This window comes from Cheilinus undulatus, linkage group 15 (genome assembly GCF_018320785.1).
Source record: "Cheilinus undulatus linkage group 15, ASM1832078v1, whole genome shotgun sequence".
In the NCBI taxonomy this organism is placed as follows: Eukaryota; Metazoa; Chordata; class Actinopteri; order Labriformes; family Labridae; genus Cheilinus; species Cheilinus undulatus.
The window spans coordinates 38,929,236-38,954,382 of record NC_054879.1 but is presented as its reverse complement, the minus strand read 5'-3'; the positions used below and the strand labels follow the sequence as shown (position 1 = coordinate 38,954,382).

General features: G+C 42.2%; 1 protein-coding gene across 3 annotated transcripts in view; it reads left to right on the top strand.

Moving 5' to 3' along the window:
• The window catches only part of bcl9 (BCL9 transcription coactivator), a 48,553-nt gene extending 24,422 nt beyond the window's left edge, over positions 1-24,131 (top strand). For all 3 annotated transcript variants that reach the window (XM_041806897.1, XM_041806899.1, XM_041806898.1), the window contains 8 exons: positions 11,945-12,445; positions 15,711-16,024; positions 16,556-16,663; positions 16,811-16,997; positions 19,024-19,120; positions 19,218-21,405; positions 21,879-22,151; positions 22,260-24,131. In XM_041806897.1, coding sequence (XP_041662831.1) covers positions 12,159-12,445; positions 15,711-16,024; positions 16,556-16,663; positions 16,811-16,997; positions 19,024-19,120; positions 19,218-21,405; positions 21,879-22,151; positions 22,260-23,299 — 4,494 coding nt within the window. In that variant the 5' untranslated portion in view covers positions 11,945-12,158 and the 3' untranslated portion in view covers positions 23,300-24,131. The remainder of the gene's footprint in view (positions 1-11,944; positions 12,446-15,710; positions 16,025-16,555; positions 16,664-16,810; positions 16,998-19,023; positions 19,121-19,217; positions 21,406-21,878; positions 22,152-22,259) is intronic.
• Positions 24,132-25,147: the final 1,016 nt, after the last annotated feature.

The window sequence follows — 25,147 nt, the reverse complement described above, 5'->3', positions numbered from 1 at the left end:
GAAATTACGGCAGGACTTAGAAAACTTATAGATGTTTGTTAAGTTTGTATTCTCAGCTAACTGTTAATCTTTAGAGTCAGAATTTTTGAACACAACATTTTAAGGTTTAATGATGTGGTAACTTCTTTAAAAAAAGTAATTTGTGTGCAAAAGTTGTGGATGCTGGTGTGTTTGTCGTATATTTACATGTTTGTACATGGATATATGTGGGATCTACGTTGGTCTGTTGCTACTGATTATGTTTATCGGGTAAGTTTGAGCTTTTGAGCACTGTGTCCGTGTTTATAGTTTACATCCAACAAACAGGTAGTTATATATGACCTGAGCTCTCTGGTGGGTCTGTGGTGCTGCCCTTCAGTGACATGAGTCCCATACAGGCCAGACCGCTCATGACGCAGCCAGACACATGCGTGACCACAAGGTGAAACAGCAAGGTTAAAATCTGGGTAAAAAAATTCAGCTTTACACAGGCAGCTCACTTATGTAGGAAGAGTTTTATGTAAGTGTGAATAGGGTTGTACGAAACTACTAGGTGTAATTTTTTTTCTTCCAAGTGTGATCCAGTAATGAATATCAATGGCAGCTTACATTTGAGTTTGTCTTTTGAAAGCAATGTTTTGGAGACCTGAAATGCTAGAAATGTAGGCGATAATAAACGATAACAATCCTCTATCTTGACTAACCCTTCAATTATTACGCCATCTTTTCAGAGAACTGTTGCTACAGAGATCTGACCTGATATTCACAAGCTCCAGTCTAATTTGAATGCATACTGGGTACATGATTATGGCCTTGTCAAAGAGATCCTTTTATGTTTGATGGACTTATTTGCTAGTTAGTGCATGCTTTTCTGAATTTTATCAGAAAACTGGAAAGAGAAGGAGAATAATGTAGCACATATTACACCTAAACATATAAAGCACTAGAGGAAATCTCGAGATGGAGGCTGAGCAGACGGAGAACGAATAGGGGAGCTAGAGAGCGAGGAAGAGGGAGCAATACTCCATTGTGACTGAACTGCAAAATGGGATTTGCATAAATAAGGCTGAAACATCAGCAGGCCCTTTTTACAGCCAACTGCAGGGCTGAGACGAGGGAAGAGAGTCTGTGTGTACGTGCGTGTATTGAACCAGAGCGTGCGTTCCCCCCTTCTGTTTAAAGTGACGCCTTTGTAGCATTGTTGCGTTAAAAATTTAAGCTAGTGGCCTTGGTTGGTAGTCAGGTCATGGTTCCTCTGCTCTCATTGATCCTGCACATTTGAATCCCCTCCTATAGAAGAGGATACTCCGCTGACATAAAGCTCCCATCTCCCCCTACAGAGGAATTTGGGTGACGTAGCAGGAAAGGGTCTACTCTGTGCACTGCGCTCAGCCAGCGTACGATGGCTGTTACATAAGCATGAAATGAAATGCTCCCTTTTAGTGCCACCCGCATTTGAAACCCCCAAATCTAATTGAATTGAACTATTTTCTGCCCTCTTTTCATGTGGAACCTCGTATTTATATCAGAGGCAAAAAGCTCATTTTTCCAGCCTCATTATACTGTTTTCCCATTAACTCCCAAGCACCGCAGCTCCTCGTGTGCACTGTGATCGACAGTTCAGCATCTTTACTGGAGATAGAGGAAGAAAAATCTCTGTGATTACCTTCACACAGCTTTGTTGTCGGTGTGTGTGCTGTTGGCTCTCCTGAAGTGTGTGCATGTGTGTCGGTGTATTCTTTATGACAGTCATGTCGGCAAGCCCCCCAATTAGTGTCTCGTTAGCGTGCGATTGGAGGGAACAGGTGATTGACAGATCCTGCTGCTTGTGTCTGTATGCGTGCACATAATCACGGTGCACACGTGTGTGTGTGATTGGGGTTTAGGATTCGACATCATCATCTGAGGACAAATATCAACGTTAGGGCCAGATGAGGAAGGAGATGGAAATAAAATCACCTTAAACAGGCCAAATACAATTTTGATGATCGTCATATTTAGCCGGACGGATAGGAAGGTGGACAAATTTTCGATACTTAAATACTTTTTCATACCAGATGTTTGAAAAAACAATATAATCTCCATTATTATTTATCATAGGGAGCATCAAACAGTGCTAAAACTTTAAATAAAATGCCAATATACACTAATTGCTTTCTCCAGAAGATATTATAATTAAGACCTGTGGCACAGTGTTTTTAAAGGGATGTCACGTTAGATTGTTTTTAGGGTATTCCAATCAGAAGGAATTTTAAATTTAAAGCTGTCTGCCATTTTTAAATCTGTTGCAAAGGGATGCCTGTGAAAAGCCAGCTAAAGGGTTAAATTTGGATCCCTTGGAATCAAGGATTATGAGTCTGTTAACCCAAATATTAACTTTTTTTTTCAGGTGAGGCCCACAATCCCAATCAAACACTCCGTCTGAACTGTAACGCAGCCACTCACCACTAGCAGCCATTGTAGGTGTCCTTGACAACTACTGCCTTGCTGCCACTGTGCTCTTAAATCAGATGTAAACAATGATAGCATCTCATAGGAACTGGTGCTGAAAGGATTGCTCAATTAATTCAAGTCACTCCCATTGAAAAAATTCCTTGTGCTTGGAGTGTTGCCCGCAATGTTGTGTTTTGCACTGATGGTTATTTGTGTGGCACAGTGCACTTGGTTTCGCTTTTATTGTAGCTTAACGTACAGTTAAGATGGCGCAAGGCGTAAAAGATCATGAGGGAAGAGAAAGAAGATGATGCAGAGATGTTGGCAGGCACTCGTCCTGCGTTTTTTACATGGCTGGCATTATGCAGAGCTACGAGTTTGCGTGCTGCCTACCCGTCTCGCTCATGTGAGACAGCGATCAGTTCATGCCTGCAGACTTAAGGGGATTTCATAAACTTCACAGATTGGCCTGACAGTTTTACAGAGCACCCACAGGCTTCATGATTCAAGTCCTGTTTTGATGCTTTCTCTCTTCCACGTGTGCATTTCACACGTTCAAATATGGTTTATTTCAAATTCAGTGCCCTCACATCTTTGTTATTTTTCATAAGGCTTCTGCATCCCCAAGCATTTAATTAGACTGTATATCGACAATAATATACCAGTCAAATAGAAACACATCATTGCCACAAACAGACTGAGACAAGGAGACAGAAGAGGTCGGAGTTCACGATCATAGGATTCAACAGGCTAAAGAAGCAGAGTGTTCTCCAAGTTGTAGATATGGTGTTAAAAAGTCATATTGAACAGTGGATAAACTCACAAATACAAATGTGGTTGCAAAAATTAAAAGTGAACACCATTTGGAAAAAAGATCGTATTCCTGTAATGCAAAAGTTCAGCTTTCAGGCATGTTGTGTAAGTGATGGAGCTTTATTTCTTGCTAGAAGGTGAAATATTACACTCATGCATGAAGTAGAGGATGTTAAAATGATTAAATATCCTTTTACTTTAACGGAAAATTGTAAAACAAAATAAACTACTTTATAAGGAATAAAGTGTTTGCATTTTTAGGGAGCCTCTAAACCCAAAACATGGCATAATTGAATGTAATTATTTAACTTCCTTTCCTTTTAACTTTAATAAATGTAAATTGCCACAAAAAATTTATTGCACTTTGTAAAGTGTATTTTCTTTAGAGAACCTGTTAATACCAATCTATTATTTAGTTCTAGTTCTATTGCTCTTGAAAAAGTAAAAGTGATTCTTTGAAAAATGCAATATTTCTTATCAGAATAATAGAAAGAATCGATAGAGTAAACGATTAAAAATTAAGTGATTACTGCAGCCCTAGTAAGAACAGTACAGTCTAGCCCTATTGATCTAGAAAATGGGAGTAAAGTTGTCCAGAGGTTGTGTCAGGTTATACTTACGTATAACTGAATTGTTGTGTGACCAAATTTTGCTCAGGAATTTGGACATAAACCTGCAAAGAGGACTGAAGCAATGCTAGCACTGTTAGCCACATTCTGCAAACAAACTTTGCACAGTTACAGTGTGATGTTGCTTGCTGTTGCAGTTTGAGGTGTTTTTACTGATTGTATTTAGTTGACTTTAGACTAGTCCACTGAATGCAAGTGTTCAGGTAGAAAGGAAAGAACACCTAGAAACATCACTAATTACATATCTGTTCATTAAGTGGTTTGGACCAGGTATACACTGTGCAGTTTCAAGCTCATTTGAGTCTTATGGCCTGTTTTTGGAGTCCACCTGAAGTCCAGCCTGATTGCATGTTGCAGTACAGGGGGACACTCAGGCCAGTCATAGCCCAACCAGGTCCAGACTATTTGGGTGATTTTCTGGCATGTTTAAAATTTTGACCTGCACACTGTTACACAATGACAGCAGAGCCACAAGCTGATCCCCTGATCCCCCAACTTTTTTTTTTTCTTGATTGCACCTGTGCAAACTGCCAGACAGCGTTTGACAGCACCATAACAGCTGGCATGCCTCCCAGAATGAATCTGACACAAATTTAACAGGCGTTCCCTTGAAACACAAGTTAAAAAAGTATGCTTATTAGATGAATTACGACAACGAGGTGACTCCAGTTCCACAGCCTACAGTCCACTCAGCAAACCTCCAGAGACACCTAAAATGCCACTGAAAGACCAACCTGAACCAGAAAAATCATAGTCTGTAGAGACTCATAAAGAGCTTCAATCTGTTATGGTCAGCAAAAGTCAGAGCAGTCACCTTAGTCCAGAGACCACAACCATGTGGTCAAAAAGTCTGCAGGTACAGAGATCAGGAAGAAGAGTGTCAATAACAACACCAAAAATGGCAAAAAGGACTAAATCAAGCCGACTGTCATCCTTCCTGGGATATAGAGGAAAAAGTCAGTAAAGACTTCCTAGACTTCTGCTTAGCAATTCCAAACTATTTTAAAATGGTGAAGAAAGTGGAGACTGACAGAGGAGTGCCTTGCCCAGCAAACAGAGAACTATAGGCTGGAAGCTCCACTCAAGCTGGCCCAAGAAGACCTGGTGAAAAAGAGCCAGTAGTAGGAAGAGGAGAGATGCTGCCTTCTGCTAGAACAAGGAGAAACCCACTGGATTAATGATGCTTGCTTCAGGCTCATGAAGATCTGCTGAAAGAAAGCCAGTGGAAGGAGGAGAAGTCCCATCTCCTAGCTGGGGCCAACATCCCCGCACCAAACCAAGACAATCCGGAAAACAAGAAGACAACTGTAGGAGGAAAAAGTCTTCTCCTGGCTCAGGCTTCCAGAGAAACCAGCACCCTAGAGGCAGCACTTTACCAGGCCTGAGAAGAGCTGGGGAAGAAGAGCTGCTAGTGGGAGAAGGAGAGATCCCACCTACTTGTAGATCAGGAGGAGACCTCCTAAATAAAGGCCTCCTGCTCCCAGGCAACAAAAAGACCAGAAAAATCAAAGACGGCAGTGGAAAGAGAAACTCTTCCTATCCATCCAGCCTCTCTCATTGTGATGGGAAAAACCCACATCTTCGTAGAGATCCAGATCATTTGGCTCAGCTCAAGTAGAGCTGGTTTTCTGGCCCTCAAAGGGTTCTTCATGTGGTCACAGTTTGGCTTTTTAAATGTGGATTAAATATGGAGGAAAGGAAACTGGCACTCAACAGGAGCTAGCTACCATGGTTCACGTTTGAAGAGCTGTTTAGTAGAATGGGCTCATTCATAAATGGCTCATTTCTCACCCCTCAAATTCAATTGATGGTACATCATTTTATGACAAAATGAGGATTTTTTTATATTTTAAAGGGTCTCAGCCAGCATCTTAGCTCAGTACTAGACTCCTCTAGACCCTTGTCTCCCTTCATTTAGATAGACGACCCTAGACGTCTGCAGAACTGAGTAAATTGTGATGTTGATCACCAGGTAAATCAACTGTAGTGATTATCATTTTTTTTTGGTAATGTGTAGGGATTGTACTTGATGTATGTAGACACTTTCTGATAGTGGCAGCTTAGAGGTCCATTTAGAGCTGGACAGTGCTAACTTTCCGGTGTTCATTCATTATGGTGAACATCCAAGATCACACAGTTCATTCTATCACTCTGTTGTGAGGAGTTAGGAGGTTTGTCCACATCCATTTTTGCATCTCTTTTTAATGAAATAGTTGTGGTTCAAAGATACCACAGGCTTTTTCCTGTCTTTGAAATGCAGAAATTCTTGAATGGCAAAATCAAACTGCTTCACTGTCTACCACCTTCATCTCTTTCCCACTCCCCCGTCTTCTTTCCCTTAAAAATATGAATTATTTAGCATTTGGTATGTGCATGTTCTCTCGTAAAAACATGTTGTGTTAAAAAATAGAAGTGTCTTTCACTCATAATGAATGTTTCAAGCTTTTTAAAAAATGAATATTTGGAAAAATCCAAGATTTCATCCTCAAGAGTCACCCGCTCCACAACTGTTGTATTGTGATGTTTGAAAGCAGTCTAATCAGTGTAGTCTGGATACACAGGGCCCCTCTGTGCTCTCTGTCCCTGTCTAGAAGCCAGCGTCTGCTCGTGTGCAGCAGTGATCTGTGGCCCTGATGGTTGTAAATCACTTCTCTCGTAGACCAGCAAGAAACGAGTGTTGCTGCTGTAGCAGGAGTCAGTATATTTGTCTGGTTCCCAGTGAAGCCCCCCCCCTCCCCGCCCTCTCCCTCCCTCCCTCCCTCCCTCCTCTTAAACCCCCTGAAACACTCCACCTCCTTCTCCCCAGGGGAACTCTGGAGCCAGTTACAATGTTGAGTGTTTTGGAAGAGCTCCTAAATATTTTCAGGATGACAATGTAATCTGACTGACTGGGCCGCTGTCTCGCGAACAGGATTCTCATGCAATTCCTGCGCTCTCGCACCAACGCGCACACAAACAAAAACACACAGTGGTGGGTTTGGACCACAATCACACCTCTCCAGCTCCACCAGCACACTTCTGTGTTTGCCAGAGTTGATATGTAGTGCTGCTTTTTATATTTTAAACATAATATCCTCACCAAACTCCCTGTTGAATCAGTTACTAATCTGATGGAAGCTGGATTTTCTGGCCAGTACTTTTTTAGATATTTGTTGGATAAAAAGTCTGATAATGGAATGATAACTAGGGGATAGATGTTTTTTTAAGTGTGTGCCTGCCAAGCACAGAGTAGGTTTTAGTGTCCCAAATGTGAGCTGTTTAAGTGAAAAATGGCACAACTTATCTACATGTGATAGATGACAGATTCTGACATGTATTTGTTTTAAACATTTCATATGTCTTATTGCAGTATCTTTACCCTCACTGATGCCTCTGACTCATACATGCGTTCTCTCCTCTCTCCCTCTCTCAGCATTGCGCCCGATCAGTCGTGCCACCAATAAAATCACAAATTAAATTTGTTTCAATTTTGAACAGCATATGGGGCTTGTTTGTAAACATATAAAGAAAAGTGTTTTAATAAAACCACTTTAAATTATTCATCCAAGCTCACAACATCCTAACATTAGGGTGAATAAGGGACAGAGCTAGTCTAGCACTGTAGAACCTAGTTGATTTCTCTGATGTGATATGAAAATTTATTCCCTTTAACATTTTTTATTCTTAAAGCATCTGCAGAGCAATTCAGTGTGTTTTCCCAGTTACTGTATGAGTATGATAGAGTTGTCACACAGCAGAAAAGAGTGAAAAGTACATTCAAGAAATGCACAAAGATTGCATGAGTCACATGCTATAAATGTTGGATGACCCTCGTCTTCTTTCAGAATTTTCCTGCTGCATTCACACATCAGCTCACTATGATGCAAATTTTTCAGTAGGTAGTTTGCAGAAAAAAGTTTGGGTAAAGTTGAGGTGAAATATTTACCATGTCTGTGCATGCAGCTAACAGAATGTCCTAACTTCACATGACGCAAGCAAGCTTGATTTCTTTGATTCCCTTTGTAGTATCCACAGCCTGCGAGTAATACAGCATAACGTGGTGCAAAGTCTTTTTGCCCTGTTTCTCCGCTCCTGTTTTTCTCTTGGTTGGCCATCAGGAGCATCTGACTTTGATTTTCTTCACTCAATAGAGCTTGTTAGCTTGTTTTACAAAGTGGTGACATCAATGATATGTAGAGATGCAGTGATTTGTGAAAACCAGGGCAGATGTCACAACAATTTAGCTGATGGCAGATGTTTTTATTTTCATTGCTTCTTTTGGTGCAACAGTCCCGCAATGCCAACATTTCTCTCATATTTGACCACAGAAACATCAGTTTGTCCAACAGATCACATCTTCTGCCCAGTAATAAATCTCCTCTTTGAATCAGCTGCTGACATCAGTTTATACCAACATTTTTTATCAATAGCCACTGTTTGTCAAAAGGACAAGTATCTTAGCTTGTTCCTTTTCTGTGCTGCATCTCTATTTTAATATACTGTAACAAATCTTTAAATTATATTGAAAGTTTGTTTGACTGTATTCAAATGTTCCCTCATCCCTATTGACAAATGAGCAGTGCATATTTTGCAGTTTGCTCAGTTTGTCTTCCTCATTTCTGTTAAAGTATCACCAGACTGCAGACATGGCTCCAACTTAACCTACCCACTCAGTCACTTACAGGCTAACATGTTGCTGTAAAATGATAGCAAGAATCTAAAATGATTTTTGAGTACAAAGTTAACTGATACTGGTACTGATAGAAGTGCATCCCTGGCTCCTGTCAATCCTGATGCTGATATCGGCTGTTACTGACGTTTTACACAAATGCACAACATGAACGAATTTTTACTCCTTCCTTTTTATGTCTCCTAAGAAAAATTGTGTCGGTGTGAAATTTGAAGCATTGTAAGTGATCACTGCTGACAAAATATGTAATAAATGGAAAATGGGGAATTAGCTTCAGCTTGTATGGCCATTCTCTAGTCTTCCTACTACTCACACTAGTCCTATTCATACACATTCACAAGCCGCTGTATTTGAGCAATTTGAGGTGAAGCCTCTTTCCCAAGGACACGTTGGCGTGGCTGCAGCTGGGGATTGAATCTCTGGGCTAAAAGTTGAGAGATGGCAAACTCTACCACTGAGCACTAGGGTTGAAATACTTACCAGTTTAAATGACAGTTGTGGTAAAAAATTTCCACATGATTATTGTACCATTCAAATTTTAAATATCCTTGGAACCAAGGTGAAAAGATTAAAAAAAAGCACACAAGTTGGCTTGGACTGAAAGGAAAACATTCAGGGACATGAGATATCAGTGGCTTTAGCCGCTCCTCGCCTGCTCAGGTCATCCATGAAAGCACTCCTAAACTTTGCAGTAAGAAATCGGCGTTGAAATCTGCACTATGGATGTTAAATAGCTCACTATGTTAAAAGGCCGTTCTATTATGATGGTTTAGGGTCAGCTCAGACAGCTGTCAATTACAATGTAATGTCATGTATTTAAATGTTACATCAGTGACAAAAAACTCTGTTTTTGACAAGACCGTTGAATAAATGCAAAATATACAGTGCTTAACAAGTTTATTGGACCACCCTAACCCTAACCAAAGTAAGGTTTATGCCACAGCTGCCCTAAATTAATACCATTGGTAATTACCAAAATCATTTTTTATGTTTCTGCAATGGTTAATACACCAATATGTTGAAGCTCTTTAACCCAAATGATATTTTTAATGCTAAAATATCATTATTATTGTTATCCATGAATTTTAAAATTCAATGATTTACACAAAACCTGAAAAAAATAGTAAAGCACATTCATATTTCTTGATTGATATGTCAAATTATAGTTATTTATTTGCATTCCTGAACAGAAAAATGAGTTTTAGTGGTTGAATGTTATGCTTGATTAATTTCTGACTTCTCAGAGAAGCCCAGTGAGCCGGCTCAAATTTGGGTTAATTCAGTTTGAAATCCCTCATTCCTGTTCAAAATGGTAAAACGTGGAGAGCTCACTGAAAATGAAAGAGTCCGCATTAAAGCACTTCGTGATGCTGGATGGTCTTTGAGACAAATATGACAGGTGGTCTAATAAATTTGTTAAGCACTGTATAATTTCAGCAATATAAAATAGATAAAGCAAATGGAATTTTGACCTTTTACCTTTTTAACAGTTTACAGGGCCTGAACTTCGCTGCGGGTATTGTGCACAAAGTATTGAATTCCTGCAAGTCCTGCTCTCATAATGCAGGCAAATCCCTCCGAAAATAAAAAATAACTTTACAGTTATTTTTTACAGTGCCCCTGTAGGTCATATCATAAATATCTGTATAGTTAAGGAAATAATAGGTCACGTCAGAAAGTGATGCCTCGTGTTTGGATCATCAGAGCATCAGCTCGCTCTCTCTGTCCTTACACAAAAACAAACATCCATTTGGGCATGTGTGGCAACGTAGCGTCCCTCAAAGAAAGCTACAAGCCTGCCGATGCACAGCCTATCCAGGTGGGCTTTAGTTGACAAAATTAGATTGCCTTTTATGATCAACAAAATCATCCAGAATTTCTCTTTTGCCTCTCTCTGCATTAATTTGCATCCACTTAGTGTTAGTCTTTGTCTTCATCTTCAACTTAGTGTTAATCCATTTTACAATAAATGACATTAATGGCAATGATGCCAGTTGTGTTAAATCAAGTATTAGCAGCTAAAATTAAGAGTTGCTAAGACAATATCAGAGATGACTGTTATGTTCTATCCATGCTACTTGTGAAAATGGAGTTAAAGGTCAAACTCAAACTGAGTAATGATACCAGAAATTAAAGTTGCTGTCAGAAACCTTAATTTTGTGAAAATGGTGCATCTTGTCTTGTATTTACACACTGTTTGTGAATGATTAGTTTTCTCAACCTGAGTGAAAAACATCCTAAACATGACTGGCTGACTCTTGATAATCAATCATATAACTCACCTTGAATCCTGCCTCTGGAAATTATTATTTATGGCTCTTTCGGTCTGCATGCAGTAATTTTCATTTGACACTCTTCTAGTGGCAGAGGTGAGACGCATTTAAATACAGGAACAGAAATAATCAATAATGTTTGATGGCTTTGTTTGCTTTGAAAGGTCACATAAAGGCATCAACACTTTTTTCATAAAAAGATAAAAACTCATCACTGTATGTTTGAGCTTCCAAACCCTCCCCCATTCTACAAACTTTAAAAAAGTATCAATAGTAGTTTGGATAAAGACTCTGTTTGATAAGGAGCTTTGGGTTGAGAATATGACATCTTTTTATTCATAGGAGCTTTGGTACTTTTCTGCTCCTCAAACATAAAAATAGTAGATATTATGTTTAGAGTGTTTTGACAAACTTTTTAACCAAGTACCTTTTTAATGCACATTTGATAAAGTTTTCATGTTTACTCATAAAAAATGTGTTTAGTGCTCTATGTTCCTAATTTATTTTTGTAGTGTTTTATATGAAACTTGATGAAATTATTCCACATGACATATCAGGAGTTTCTGAATATTTCCAGCAAATGTTATAATTATACTGTGATGATTCTGGTAAGGGTGATATTTTAGGTCAGGATAATCATGGTATGGATCTTTAATTTTATGTTAAGGTTGTGTCAGTAACTGCTTCTGCGTTAGCCTACATTTCAACGGTGTATATTAGGATGATGCTGCTGGCGAGTTTTGATCATTAGTATTTTAAAACCTCATGTATTCTGTGAAACTGTAGGAGATTCCACTGCTGGTTGTCCAGATCTGTCATTAAAACTAGTGTTACTCCCAACATTATGACTGTAATTTCTCTATCCAAGTGTTCCAGTGATATTGTTTTATTAAAACCTTTGCTTTCCATGCTTGTACGCGATGAAAAAAGACCTATTTGAATCCAATCCTGCTGACATGGATTAAAGCCGACCAAAGCTTTATAAAAGACGAAATCCCAACTTTTAAAAGCCACCTTTCAAGCCTACACTTGTGGATTTATTGGAATTAAAAGGGGGCGTATTGTTTCTTTAAAATTTGTACAGACTGTGGCCCTTTTTTCCAGTTTTGTTAACTGTCCTTTTTTCTTTCTGTTCTCTCTCTCTACAGTGTGCCCAAGGGCCGTTGAAAGCCCCCTTGGGGGAGTTTTATAAATACACTCCGAACAAGAAAAGACTCCAAGACTATTGTTATTGTTTTTTTACACGCTTTCACACCCACACACACACACACACACACACACACACACCCACACACATACATTTACACACACACCCACACGTAGGCGCACACACCCACACCCACACACAAGGACATAAAGAGGATGTTGGAGGTCCAAGAGGAGAGGCCAGCGGCGGCAGGTACAGCAGCGACACATTTCAACAAGAAGGAGCGAGGGAAGAAAGAGCGAGACGAGGCCAAGGACGGTCGGGGAAACCTCTCCAACATCGGCAATCCAGTTTCTGGCTCCAGGAACGTGCGCACGAAAGCGCCTCTCTCACACACAGGCAGTCCACACCAGCTCATCACTCCACCCTGTTCTGTAGTTCTGGGAGCCCCATCAATGCACTCCAATCGGTTAAAGAACTCTCCGTCCACCAACACACAAAGGTGAGAGGATGACCAGGGGGTCTGCTGCTGTTAGAGCTATTCATGGCTGTGATGTATGCAGGAAATGTGAGATCCTGATGATCAGTTTGACAGCCTAATCAGCTGATCATTGATCTGTATTTTGATTGAGTTTATGCATTTTATTCAGATGTTCTATAACTGCACTGAAAGCAGGTAAAGATTCAACATATTGTTTGTGGAGCTGCTCAACACTGTAAGCGACACTAAATTAAGTTTTTATGGCAGGCATTGTTGTTATGTACCACTAACAGCTGATGACTTTAGTAATAAGTACTGCCTCCCCACATCAATAATACATAACAGGAACAAGCTTCAGTCCAGTACATAAACCCAATTCAAGTCATTTAGAAACATCACACAATATCAAAATGAATAAACATTAGCTGTCAGTGTTTACTGACAGTTGTGAAGAGAGAGCAGACACAAACAGTCATCCCCTCTGTTAAAACCAGAATGATGTGATAAAAAAGGCTGTCAACACACAGCACTCCAGGAATGTATGGACATATTTCCTTTCTGGAAATGTGAAAAAATATTTTATTTTGCCAGCTACAGCTGCCAAATTACCAAAAAAAGAAAAAAAATTTCAAATAAACACACAAAGCTCTGTCTCTTTCACTAGCCTGGTTTTGCCCATAAGGAGAAGGTCTCAAAGAGAAGCCTCCATGCATTTAGTAGGGAAATGGGGATCAAATAAAGACATACAGTAAATAAAGAGAGACTTAAACACTGGTCCAGGTTTTAGGCCAGATTTGCCTCCTCTAACTCCTGCCTGTGTTTTGTTACTTCAGAGACTTAAAGGAATAACGCCAACTCACTGATAAGTTCAGGTACCTACGTAATTCTTGGCTCTATTTCAGTGCTGCACTGCCATGCATAAATGACCACAGTAGGAATAGATGCAGAATTTTGTTGATATGTGGGGACAGATGGTTGAAAATTTTAATGAAGTTATGAAGTAAACAAACAACACTGAGATATTTATACTAATAGCTTTACATTTCAGAAAACGCAATGTTCATAAGATAAAATAACCTACATGCTGACAGCTTTTTAGAGCTCCCCCAAAGCATCTCATTTGAGGCTTTCAGGTGCACTGTTGCCCTTTTCGGTGGGGGGGGCTTCCTTCAATTCAAACTATGCACCTATAGAACCTCTGGGACCCACAGGTGGGCCCCCACTTTGGGACGCACTGGTCTACTGTATGGCAAGCCTAAGCTAGCACAATACACACATTTGTTAGTGTTACTGTGCACAAGTTTATGTTTGAAAATAAGGCATACTCTACCTTATATTGACACACAACATTGACTGAAGTACATATAAGGCTTGGCTGTTGCTTGAACTCTGACAATAAGCTTTATTCTAACTGGTATGTTTTTTAGGATGATTTTTTCCCCCATCCATGTGTTTATAATGTTTTCTAACTTTGATATCTTATTAATCGAAAGGTTAATATTGAACGCAGTTTTTTTTGGAAAGGTGTTAAGAAGCAAATGTACAGAAGCTGTCTATTATTCATGTCATGGGAAATGATGTGACCCACCCCAACAAGAAAAAAGCTATGAGTAGTTGTGTTTTAGGTAAAGGTGCTTGGTCATTTGTAGAAGGTTTTATTTAGCATTTTTTTATTTTAGCCATGTACATTTGGGGGAAATAGCCAATAATCACAAACATAACAAGTGTTTTTCTCCATCAACAGTTGCCTTTCAAAATTGTTACCACATGTGTTTGATGTTTACGGTTTTCATGATACCAGACTTTTAAACTTCCATTTGATTTTGAGGGAACTCAAATGTTATTGTTACCAGTTCTAAGCCCTAAGAACCCGATATTTCATGGTTTATTTTTAATTTTAGAAAATGCAGACTAACTCCTGCATAAAGTCTACATCATACAAAAACATTAAAATGTTGCTAACATTTTGTGTGTGATGTATACAGAGCTTTCTCTCTTCAAGGCAGCTTTTGGTTGAAAATATGAGTAAAGATCTGAAGTTTTTCATTCAGTTTCAGTACTTTACAGTAAAATCATCAACCATTAAAATATCTGAAATTCTGTTTTAAAACATTTAAAGAGTATCTAAATATTAAACATTTTGACAATCATAATAATGTATTAGATCAGATGTGAGTCCTACATGTCACTCATTTGTTCACAGACCTTTGCATGTGGGCCTTCTACTTCCAACTTCATCCGTTCAGAGCTCAAGAAAAGGCTTGGTATAACGCAGACTTGAGATCAGTTTCCTGCTCCTGTCTTTTACCTGGAAGGTCTTAATGTGCGATCCAGAGCTGGTCCAGGGTCAGAGAGTACACTGAGCTTGGAGGTTTTCCCTGCTGACTCATGGCTCCGGAGCCTCTGGAAACGGCTCCCTGGACTGCCAAAATTCTGGCTTTGCCCTGTTTTTTTTCTGTTAGCAGTGCGTCTGTGTGTGTACATGAAGTGTGCTAGGCTGTGGCTGTGCTTTTTGGACATGTTGGCATTTGTTTCATGCTACTTCTACAAGTGTGTGTGTGAGAGGGAGAGACACAGAAAGAGATTAGGGTGTGGTAAGGCTGTTCTCTGCCAGTTGGATGTGTCCTGCTTGCCTGAACTGAACTCATAACTTACAAGCAGCAGTCATTTAGAGATGGCCCATGTCTCCATTGTCTTTTCCTTTAGATTTCACTGTTAAGCTGCAAGGAATTTCCCAAAACCAGTAACCTAATCTTGTGTTCATAGACGGCCATGCCAACTGCTGGATGCCATAATCAAATTGTGTTTGGTGATTGCAAAGGAAGAAAAGGAGGGGAGAAGAACAATGACATTTTCTATTCTGTCTTCCTTTACTGCTTAATAACATCATGAGTAAGCCAGTCGGTGGGGAGCTAGAAGATTTCAGACCTCATGGTTAACAAGCGGTCTATGAACCCCCTCTGTTCTCTTGTTTCTGTGCAGCTCCAGGCTTTGACTGCTGGGTAACCCAGCTTCAAGCCCCAGGCTTTTTTTCTGATATGCCCCATTTGCTTTCAGTTATTTGTGTTTCATAAGTCAAACAAGTTCACAAATGTATTTTGAGACAATAGATAGCATTTTGGAAGGTTGCTGTGTCAAAAAATGACCATTGTATTTGAATTAGAGAGATGTTTTAACCAGGCTATGATTGTTGATATAACAGCCATGTCTTTTCTTCTAAGCTCAGTGTAAGCCGTGGATGTATTAAATTAATCTTCAATCTTTTTGTCTTCCCTCTATCTGCCAGCCCTAAACCTAAGACGGAGGCCATGGTACGCTCACCTCCCGTCATGTCTCCCTCCACTGCCACACAGATGGACTCTAAAATGCCCAATCAGAGTAAACCAGGGAGCACTGGCAGCCAATCACAGGCCTCACCCTGTGATGCCAAGACCCTGGGTGCCAAAGGGGCACAAAATGTGGCAGGGAGCATGGGGCTGAAGAATGGGCAAGGCCTGACCTCTGGGCAAAGCTCCAAGGTTAAAGTCAAAAGGGAGCGAAGCACCTCAGTGGAGTCCTTTGAACAGCCAGAGGGCGGCACACCTACCAGTGAGGAAAAAGGTACAAACAAACAACGACAGTACTCATTTTATTGAACCATCACTGAAAAAAATCCTTAGTTTTGACAAACATGGAATCTTGTTTTTACTTCATCAGAATGATGAAATAGTTTGAAGTAGTTAGGAAAGGTGACTGAGCAGCGATGTTTTCGGTTGACTCATAAGTAGTCACTGTGCTCAAGCAAGTTTGTTCCCTTCCTGTGCCCCTGTGTGACTTTATTTAGTAGTGTGCTGTAAGTATTGAGTATACAACCAGATCTCTACAGTGAAGTGATTTTTCACTATAACGCTCTTTTTAATCAAGCTCTTCAAAGATTTATAAGGTGTTTCACAAAATCTTAAAAGTAATAGACATGTCAAAATCATTGTTTTTTTTTTGTGAAAACTCTGGGACTTTAAGAACAAAAACACCAAAGAATAGTACTGGAGATAAAAAAAATTCATCATAATTACTCATAGAGGTTCTTTTATTAGAAGTATGTTTCAGAAGGGACCCAGAAATATTTCTTATTGTGTGCATTTGTGGTTGCAGACAGCAGCAGGGTGAAGAGGATGTGCGTGGCAGAGAGGAGGCAGCCGTACAGTGGAGCTGACTGGTGCTCTGGGGGAGAAAGTGACGAAGATGACAAAGGATTCTTCAGTAAGTGTGTCAACGCATGCATCCATGCATGCGTAGTAGTCCCTTCGCTGATCAACTTGACTCATGACAGCTCCTTAGAAGAACTTCATTCCCCATAAGCCTGTGCCAGTCCTAAAACAGTTCCTGTCCCTTATTGTTTTCTCATAGACTGCAACTCCACTGACGTGAAGCCCCAGGACTCTGTCACACATTCTACCTCCAACACCGGACTCAGCCGCTCCTCCACACCCTCCCACAATACACTGGGAGGCCAGGGATCCACCACAGAACCAGCTAGTGGCCAGAAACCGGGCTCAAAACTTGTTTATGTCTTCACAACTGAGATGGCCAACAAGTAAGGACGCTTAAAGTTAAAATATATATTTTGGTTGTGGCCGGTGGTAATTTTGTTGCCCGAAACTACGGCTAAAATGTTAGTTGGTCTGTGGGGGAGATCAGACTAAGACTAGCTCAAAATAGATCTTTGATAATAAAAACTCAGACCAAAGCAAGTTTAGTTTTTTCACATAGACAAAAATGTCAGTGCTGGACTGCTGGACAAACACAACCAGAGATTGGGTTGAGAGCATTCAAGGTACAGTGCCTATAAAAAATGTTCACATCCATGGATGATTTTATAAATCAATAAAGTCGTGGTCAATATTACTTGGCTTTTTGACAAAAAATGTATTAAAAAATCTTTGATGTCAAAGTGAAAACAAATCTCTACAAAGCAATTTCAATAAAATCAAAATATTTAAGTTAAAATAAGTGACTGCATTAATATTAACCCCCTGCAAGTCAGTATTTAGTAAATGCACCTTTGACTGCACCCCTTTTAAGTCCAGCCACAAATTCTCTATTTGATTGAGGTCTGGACTTTGACTCGGCCACTCCAGAACATTCACTTAGTTGTCTTTAAACTATTTCTGTGTAGCTTTCTTTGTATGCTTCAGGTCATTGACTTGCTGGAAATAAATCTTCACCCAAGTTGTCCACCAGGGTTTTCCTTTATTTTGCCCCATTCATTTTACCCATTACCTTTACAAGCCTTCCAGGGTTAGCTGCCAAGAAGCATCCCCACTACGTGATGCTCCCACCAGCATGCTTCACAGTGGGGATAGTGTTTTTGTGGTGATGTGCAGCGTTTTGTGTCTGTCAAACATAACATATTGTCTGATGGCAAATACACACCTTTTTGGTCTCATCAGACCACAGAACTTTCTCCCACTTGACCATGGGGTCTCCCACGTGAATTTTGGTGAACTCTAGTAGAGATTTAATGAGTTTTCTTCAGCAGTGGCTTTCTCTTTGCCACTTTCACATAAAGCTTTGACTTGTGAAGAACCTGGGCAACAGTTGTTTTTGTGCAGAGTCTCTTCCATCTCAGCTGCTGATGCTTGCACTCAGTGAGGACAGCTGGATCAAGGCATATTTAAACATGTGCCATATTCCTTCCATTTTTTGATGAACTCCGGGAGATGTTCAGTAGCTTGGAAAAAAGATGCATCTACCCCCTGATTAATGCTTTTCAGTAACCTTTTCTCTGAGTTGCTTGGGATGTTCTTTTGTCTTTATGGTGAAATGGTGGCCAGGAATACTGATTAACCAGTGACTGGACCTTCCAGACACAGGTGTCTTTATACTACAGTCACTTGAGACACATTCACTGCACTTTGGTGATTCCCATTTCACTAATTATGAGACTACTGGAATGAATTGGATGGACCTCTGTTGAATTAGGTCAGTCACTTAAATGGGGTGGATATTTTTGCAGTCACTTATTTTACATTATATATTTTTGTTTAAATGACATCACTTTGTAGAAATCTGTTTTCACTTTGACATTAGAGCGTTTTATAGTAAATCTTTTCTGTAGAAAAAGCAAAAGGACATTGACCATGGCTGATTTTTAAAATCAATAAGAGGGTAAAAACTTTTCATAGGCACTGTGTGTCAGTATTTGCATCAGTATAGTTCAGTCACTTAAATATTGATAAAGCATAAATACGAGTCTTTACTATTAGATTGCTTTAAAATAGAGCTGATTATATAAGTTTAACTGAAATCATAGTTCAGATTATGGGTATAGTGCTGCTGCTTCCCATTACCCTTGTTTCTCAGAAAACTCTTCTAGCTATGGCCTAAATCCATCCTTAAATTAACACTGTTAGGAATTAGAGCTCAAAGATGTTGATGCTCAGTAAAAGGTGTGTGTGAGTTATAGTTTACTTAGACTGTTGACCTTAGGTTTACCTTCATGGTCCTATCTAGCGCTCATTCATCCGGCTCATGGTCTTTCAGATGTGCACACATACACATGAACATACATTTATTGTGTCTGATGACTGATATCTGACTGTCTGCCTTCTTGTCCTCAGGGCAGCTGATGCGGTTCTAACTGGCCACTCAGAAAACATCATCACCTTCCACATGAAAAACATCTCCAACAGCAAGGACAAAGCTCACCTCCTCCTGGTAAATACAAACACAGTCTGGTTTTGCACATAAACAATCATGTATTGAAAAAGTGATATTCATTTACTAATCCTGTTCCTGTTTCTCTCTTTTTAAGAACAATGCAGCTAGCGCCCTCCGAAATGACTCCAAGCCTCCCCAGCAAACCCCCTCCCATGCCCAAGACCAGAGCCACCAGCCTGGATCCAAGCCGTCCTTACCTGGCATGGCAGAGCCAGCCCCACCCCAGTCTTCAAACCAAGGAAGCCAGCCCGGTGTTCTTCCACAGGAAGGGTCATCTTCTGCAGGCATGGAATCCAAAAATCTTCCTGGCAGTAGCCCCAGTAACGCTAATGCCCCAGTTGACCAGGCCCCTGTTACCCAACCTGAGGCAGGCCTCAACCCTCCAACAGCACCTGAAGGAGGGCAGGGTGGAGGTTCTGGTGGAGCAGGTCTGACACCACAGCAGCAGCAACAACAGCAGCAACTGGCGCAGGAGCTGCTGAACATGGAGGCCAACACAGAGGGTCTTTCCCAAGAACAGTTGGAGCATCGCCAGCGTTCTCTGCAGACCTTGAGAGATATTCAGCGTATGCTTTTTCCTGATGACCGTGATGCCCCACCAGCAGGACCCCCTCAGTCTCATGGTGGACCTCATGATGGAGGCCCTGATGGTGCACCCCGAAGGTCTGAGCAGGGTCCCCTACAAGCTATGATGGCACAGTCTCAGAGCCTTGGACCACCAGGTGGACCAGGAGGACCACGTCCACAAGGTCCACCCTTTGGTCCACCCCATGGTCCAAGGGACATGCCCCCGTTTCCACAGGATGAAATGGGTGCACACATGGGGGGTCCAGGGGGCTGTGGAGATGGAGATCAGATGACCCCAGAGCAGGTGGCTTGGCTGAAGCTGCAGCAGGAGTTTTATGAAGAGAAGAGGAAGAAACAAGAATTACAACACCGGCCTCTCCCTCCAGACATGATGATGCATCCCCATGGTCCACGTGGCATGATGCGAGGGCCCCCGCCACCCTACCAGATGGGACCAGGAGATATGTGGGGAGGGCCAGGTGGTCCACCAGAGCCCTACCAGGAGCGCATGGGCATGGGACCTGGCCCCGGCCCCAGGGGAATGCCCCCACATATACAGAGGATGCCTGGTTTCTCTGGTATGATGAATCCTGAGATGGAGGGTCCTCCAAGGCCTGGCATGGGCTGGCCTGACGAAATGTCATCCAGGATGGGAGAACCACGAGGCTTCCCAGGAGGACCTGGAGGAATGTTTGCTGGTCCTGGGGGCCGTGGGGAGCGCTTCCCAAATCCCCAGTCAGTCCAGGAGGCAATGTTTCACCAAGGTATGGGTGGAGAGAAGGGTATCCCTCCTGGGATGATGATGGACATGCAAAGGATGATGGGTCACCAAAGAGGAGGAATGGAACCTGGTAATGGCATGGGTATATTTCCTAGAATGCCAGGAGATGGTCCTATGAGTCCTTCTTCGAGGCTTCAGGGAATGGGGGGCAGGGAAATGGGGCCTGAGTTTGGCATGGGGCCTGGACCTGGACCAGGACCTCATATGCACCCTTCCAAACTAAGAGATAATCCAATGAACATGAGTCCTGATGAGATGATGAGAATGAGAGGAGGTGGAGGGCCACCAATGGAAAATATGGGACCTCAGGGAAGACCCATACAGGGTCCTCCCTTCTCTGAGCAGTCACAGCCTGGAGATTTTCCCATGGGGCCTGGTCGGCCTTTCCCAGGTGGTCCTGGAGGAATGAGGGGTCCACATGCAGATCCAGCCTTTGGTCCAGAGCACAGATCTACACCAACAGGAGGTAATGGCCGTATGAACCACCTCCCCTCTGGGGGTGGCCCTTCACAAGGTCAGAGGGGGCGCAAACCAGCAGATCTGAATGTCCAAGCAGGAGGGGGGAACTCTCCCAGTGTCAACCCACTCAAGTCACCTCCTCTGAGGCAAGTCCAGTCACCAATGATGGGCTCTCCATCTGGAAACCTTAAATCCCCTCAGACACCGTCCCAGCTGGCTGGCATGCTCACTGGTCCCACAGGTCCCAATGCTCCTCCAGCTCCTCCATCTTCAGCACCCATGAAGTCCCCCCACTCCATGATGGGCTCAGCTGGTGCTTCTCCGGTTCATATGAGGTCTCCTTCTCTTCCTAACCCCTCTCCAGGATGGGCTTCCTCCCCAAAACCACCCATGCAGAGTCCTGGAGTTCCACCGCAGGGTGGCAAGCCTCCCCTTAGTATCACCTCACCAAACATGATGGGCAGCATGGAGCAAGGTATAACACTTTATTCTCGCCCTTTTTTGCTGTTTCAAGCAGATTCTCTTTGGCTGACGTTTCTTGAAGTATTAAATTATATATTATGTTTATCACTGTAAGATGCTAACCCCATCATTTGTTGATATATGAAAAACATCCATCTTTAAATATTTGACTTATCCCATTTTAGTCCTTTTAATGTCAGAGTTAGATTATTCAACTAATAACTGGAAGTTAATGTTATAATAGAAAAGGTTATCTATTACATGCAACATTCATTGAGTTACCACATCTGTATGAGGGGTGGGGTTAGGTTGGTTATGGTCCAGTGGCTCCCTCTGGTGGCTGCATTTTTTTAGCTCCTTGTAATCTCAGAGAAACACTGACTGTTGCTAATATTATTAAAACAGTCTTCAAACATTAAAGTTTCTTTTTCTGTGTTTAATCATCTCAGTTTTGTGTCTTCTCCTCCTCATCATGTCGACCTCCAGGTGGTAATGGTCCTCCCTCAGCCCCTCCTTCATCAGGGGCTCCATCTGGCTCTATGTCCCACCCAGGCAACGTCCCGTCTGGCAGTCCGTACACCATCCCCCCTGAGCCAACTCTCTCCCAGAATCCTCTCTCCATCATGATGTCACGCATGTCCAAGTTTGCAATGCCCAGCTCCACCCCACTCTACCACGATGCCATAAAGACTGTCGCCAGCTCTGATGATGATTCGCCCCCAGCTCGCTCCCCAAACCTGCCATCAACGAACAACAATGGTAAGATATCTACAATAGTTTTATGTCATTTTTTTAAATAGTAAAACACATTGTGCTGTAAAAGGTATTTTACTGAATGCATAATCAATTCTGGTTTTGTACCTACAGGTATGGCAATGAATCACCAAGGCAATCCTCGTATGATGGGACCTGGAAATGCTGGACCCATGTCTGCACTCAGCCCCCTGGGGATGAATCCCATGGGATCGCAGCCTCTCTCCCATGGTATGCCCCCACAGATGCCCTCGCCTAATGCCCCAAACATGGGCCCAGGGATGATGCCTCACGGCATGATGATACCACCAAATCCCCAAGATCCTGGTATGGGAAACCCTCAAATGATGCCCCAGGGACGCATGGGTTACCCTCATCGAGGCCAAGCATACCCCCTTACCCAGTCCCCCTCCCAACAAGGACCTTTCTCCCCGCACAACGGTCCTGGTCCCCAAGGCTTCCCTGGGCATCCGATGGGCTTCCAGGGAGAGGGAGGGCCTATGGGAGGAAGAATGGGGAACATGCCTCATGGGGGTGGGGGTGATGGGGGTATGTGCAAGCCCAACACCCCTGGAGGGCCGGAGTTCAACAACATGCAAGGTGGGTTTAGCGATGCAGACCTTCACGAAGTGATGCGGCCGGGAGCGTCAGGTATTCCCGAGTTTGATCTGTCCAGGATAATCCCATCAGAGAAGCCCAGCCAGACTCTGTCATACTTCCCCCGAGGTGGAGGAGACAACCCTGGGGGAAAACCACCACACCCCTCTGGCTTCCCCATGCAGGGCATGATGGGAGACGGTCCACCAAGGATGGGGATGTCCATGCAGGGGATGGGGGGGATGCCAGGGGGCCCTGGTGGGGGAATGGGCCCCCAAGACATGCCAATGGGAAACCCTGGCCACAACTCAATGCGGCCACCGGGATTCATGGGCCAAAGCATGATGGGACCCCAGCACCGGATGATGTCTCCTGGGGGTCCGGGAGGGATGATGCAGGGGAGACAAATGGCCCATCCAGGCCCTGGCGGCTCACCTAACATGATGATGTCACTGCAAGGCATGGGCGGCCCCCCTCAGCAGACAATGATGATGGGGGGTCAGATGAGGCCGCGTGACATGGACATGGGGTTCAGTCCGGGCCCTGGAATGTTCTAATCCAACAGAAACCTTGTATCTAGAATGTTCTTGGACAGTACAGAGGGTGGAGACGAGGTCCTAGTATGTGGAGAGAAAACTCTGATGGACTTAAACAAAGGAAGTATAATACTAGAGGAGTTTTTGCTCAGAAATGAACTGAATGGAGCTTACCAGTCACATAGTAATGTCCTGTGGGAACTCTACCAGTGGAGACTTGGACAGGCTAAGATTGGAGTACTTTTTGCCACAAGAACATTGAATTTTGACTCATGAACTTCAGAATGTATGGGATTGTTGTGCATCATTTTCGCAAAAAAACAAAAAAAAAACTGTTCTTGTGTTTTTTGATTATCTGACTATAAAGATGACTTCGACATCAAAGAGGAATCAATCTAACAAGTCAGCGTGGAGATGCTACAGTATATGTCTACTTTTTTCAAATTAAAAAAAGCAAAATTTGTCACAAAAGTGGTGTGGAACAAGAGAAAGGAATAAGAATTTGTGCTTTGTGAAGACTTTAGTGGAACTCCATCTTGTCTCCCGCTCCATTGTTTTGACTGTTTCTGTACAGTATATACGTGTGAGAATGCGTGTGCGTGCTTGACAGACTGTATGTTTGTGTGGTATGTATGTATGTGTCTGTATGTATAGGCATTCTATCAGTGACCTCTCAACTCCTCTTACCCAAATTTCATTGGGGGAGGAACGCCCCCTAAAAATACTGTACTGTTTACCATTGGTGGGCTATTCGAATTTTAGTCTATTTTAATTTCCTTTGTAACTCCAGTGTATAACAAACCAAACTATGACCTCATTAAGATAATAGTATTATTAAAAAAGCACAAACATGGACCGTCTGCAGAAAGCGTCTTCTTTCTCTATTTTTACCATTGAGAGCAACACATTAAGTGTGAGGATCCTACTTTAAGGACTCAACTTTCGCCAGCGTGAATAATACTGCTAATACCCAGATGTGCTATGTGTGTTCTTCTTGTTCCTGTTGTGTTCCTGTTTTGTTTTGACTCTCTTGTTGACTCTGGGTAATAATCATTCCCACAGCAATAATCCCCAAAAGGTCAGCAGAATGCGACAGGAGTGGCACAGCAGGTATGCCAGGTATTATAGAACTAGAGCTAGGTAGATCGGGTAAAATTTAGTAAGACAGATGTGCTGTCCAGAGTGAGACAGAAATGTAAACACGTACTGCTTACCATCCAGTTGACTTCCTCTCTTTTCTCTATTGTATAAGCTTGTCATGTGTTTCTCCATTGGCTTTGGTGCAAAAATAGCCTACCAGGGCTGTGGTGATGGACTACAAATAAAAGATATTGTTTTGGTATATACATGTTGTCTATGGCGTGTGTGTGAGCGTGTATGTGTCACATGGCTCAAGACTATTCACATCTAGTCCTTTGCACGGACAGGTGGCGTCTTTGTCTTTCTACACGTCAAACCAGCTTTCCTACATTTAGCTTGAACAAAGAGAGAAAGGCAAACTAAGAAGCACTGCCAAGTTGACATTTTATCAGGTACTTACTATGAGGTACTTGGTTTAGAGCTGTTTTCAGAGGACATACAGGTGCATCTCAAAATATTAGAACATCATGAAAAAGTTCATTTTTCCTGTGATTTAATTCAGGAAATTAAACTTCCAAGTATTCCAGATTCATCATTAAAATTGAACGATTTTTGGGGGGGCTTTTCATGCCTTTATTTCATAGAGGAGGACAGTGGATAGAGTCAGAAATGGGAGAGAGACTATACAGAGACATGTGGCAAAGGGCCACGAGCCAGATTCGAACCTGGGCCACCCGCAAACATGGGTAGTGCCATAGACCGCTAGGCTGTGTGCCCCTCAAGACTTTT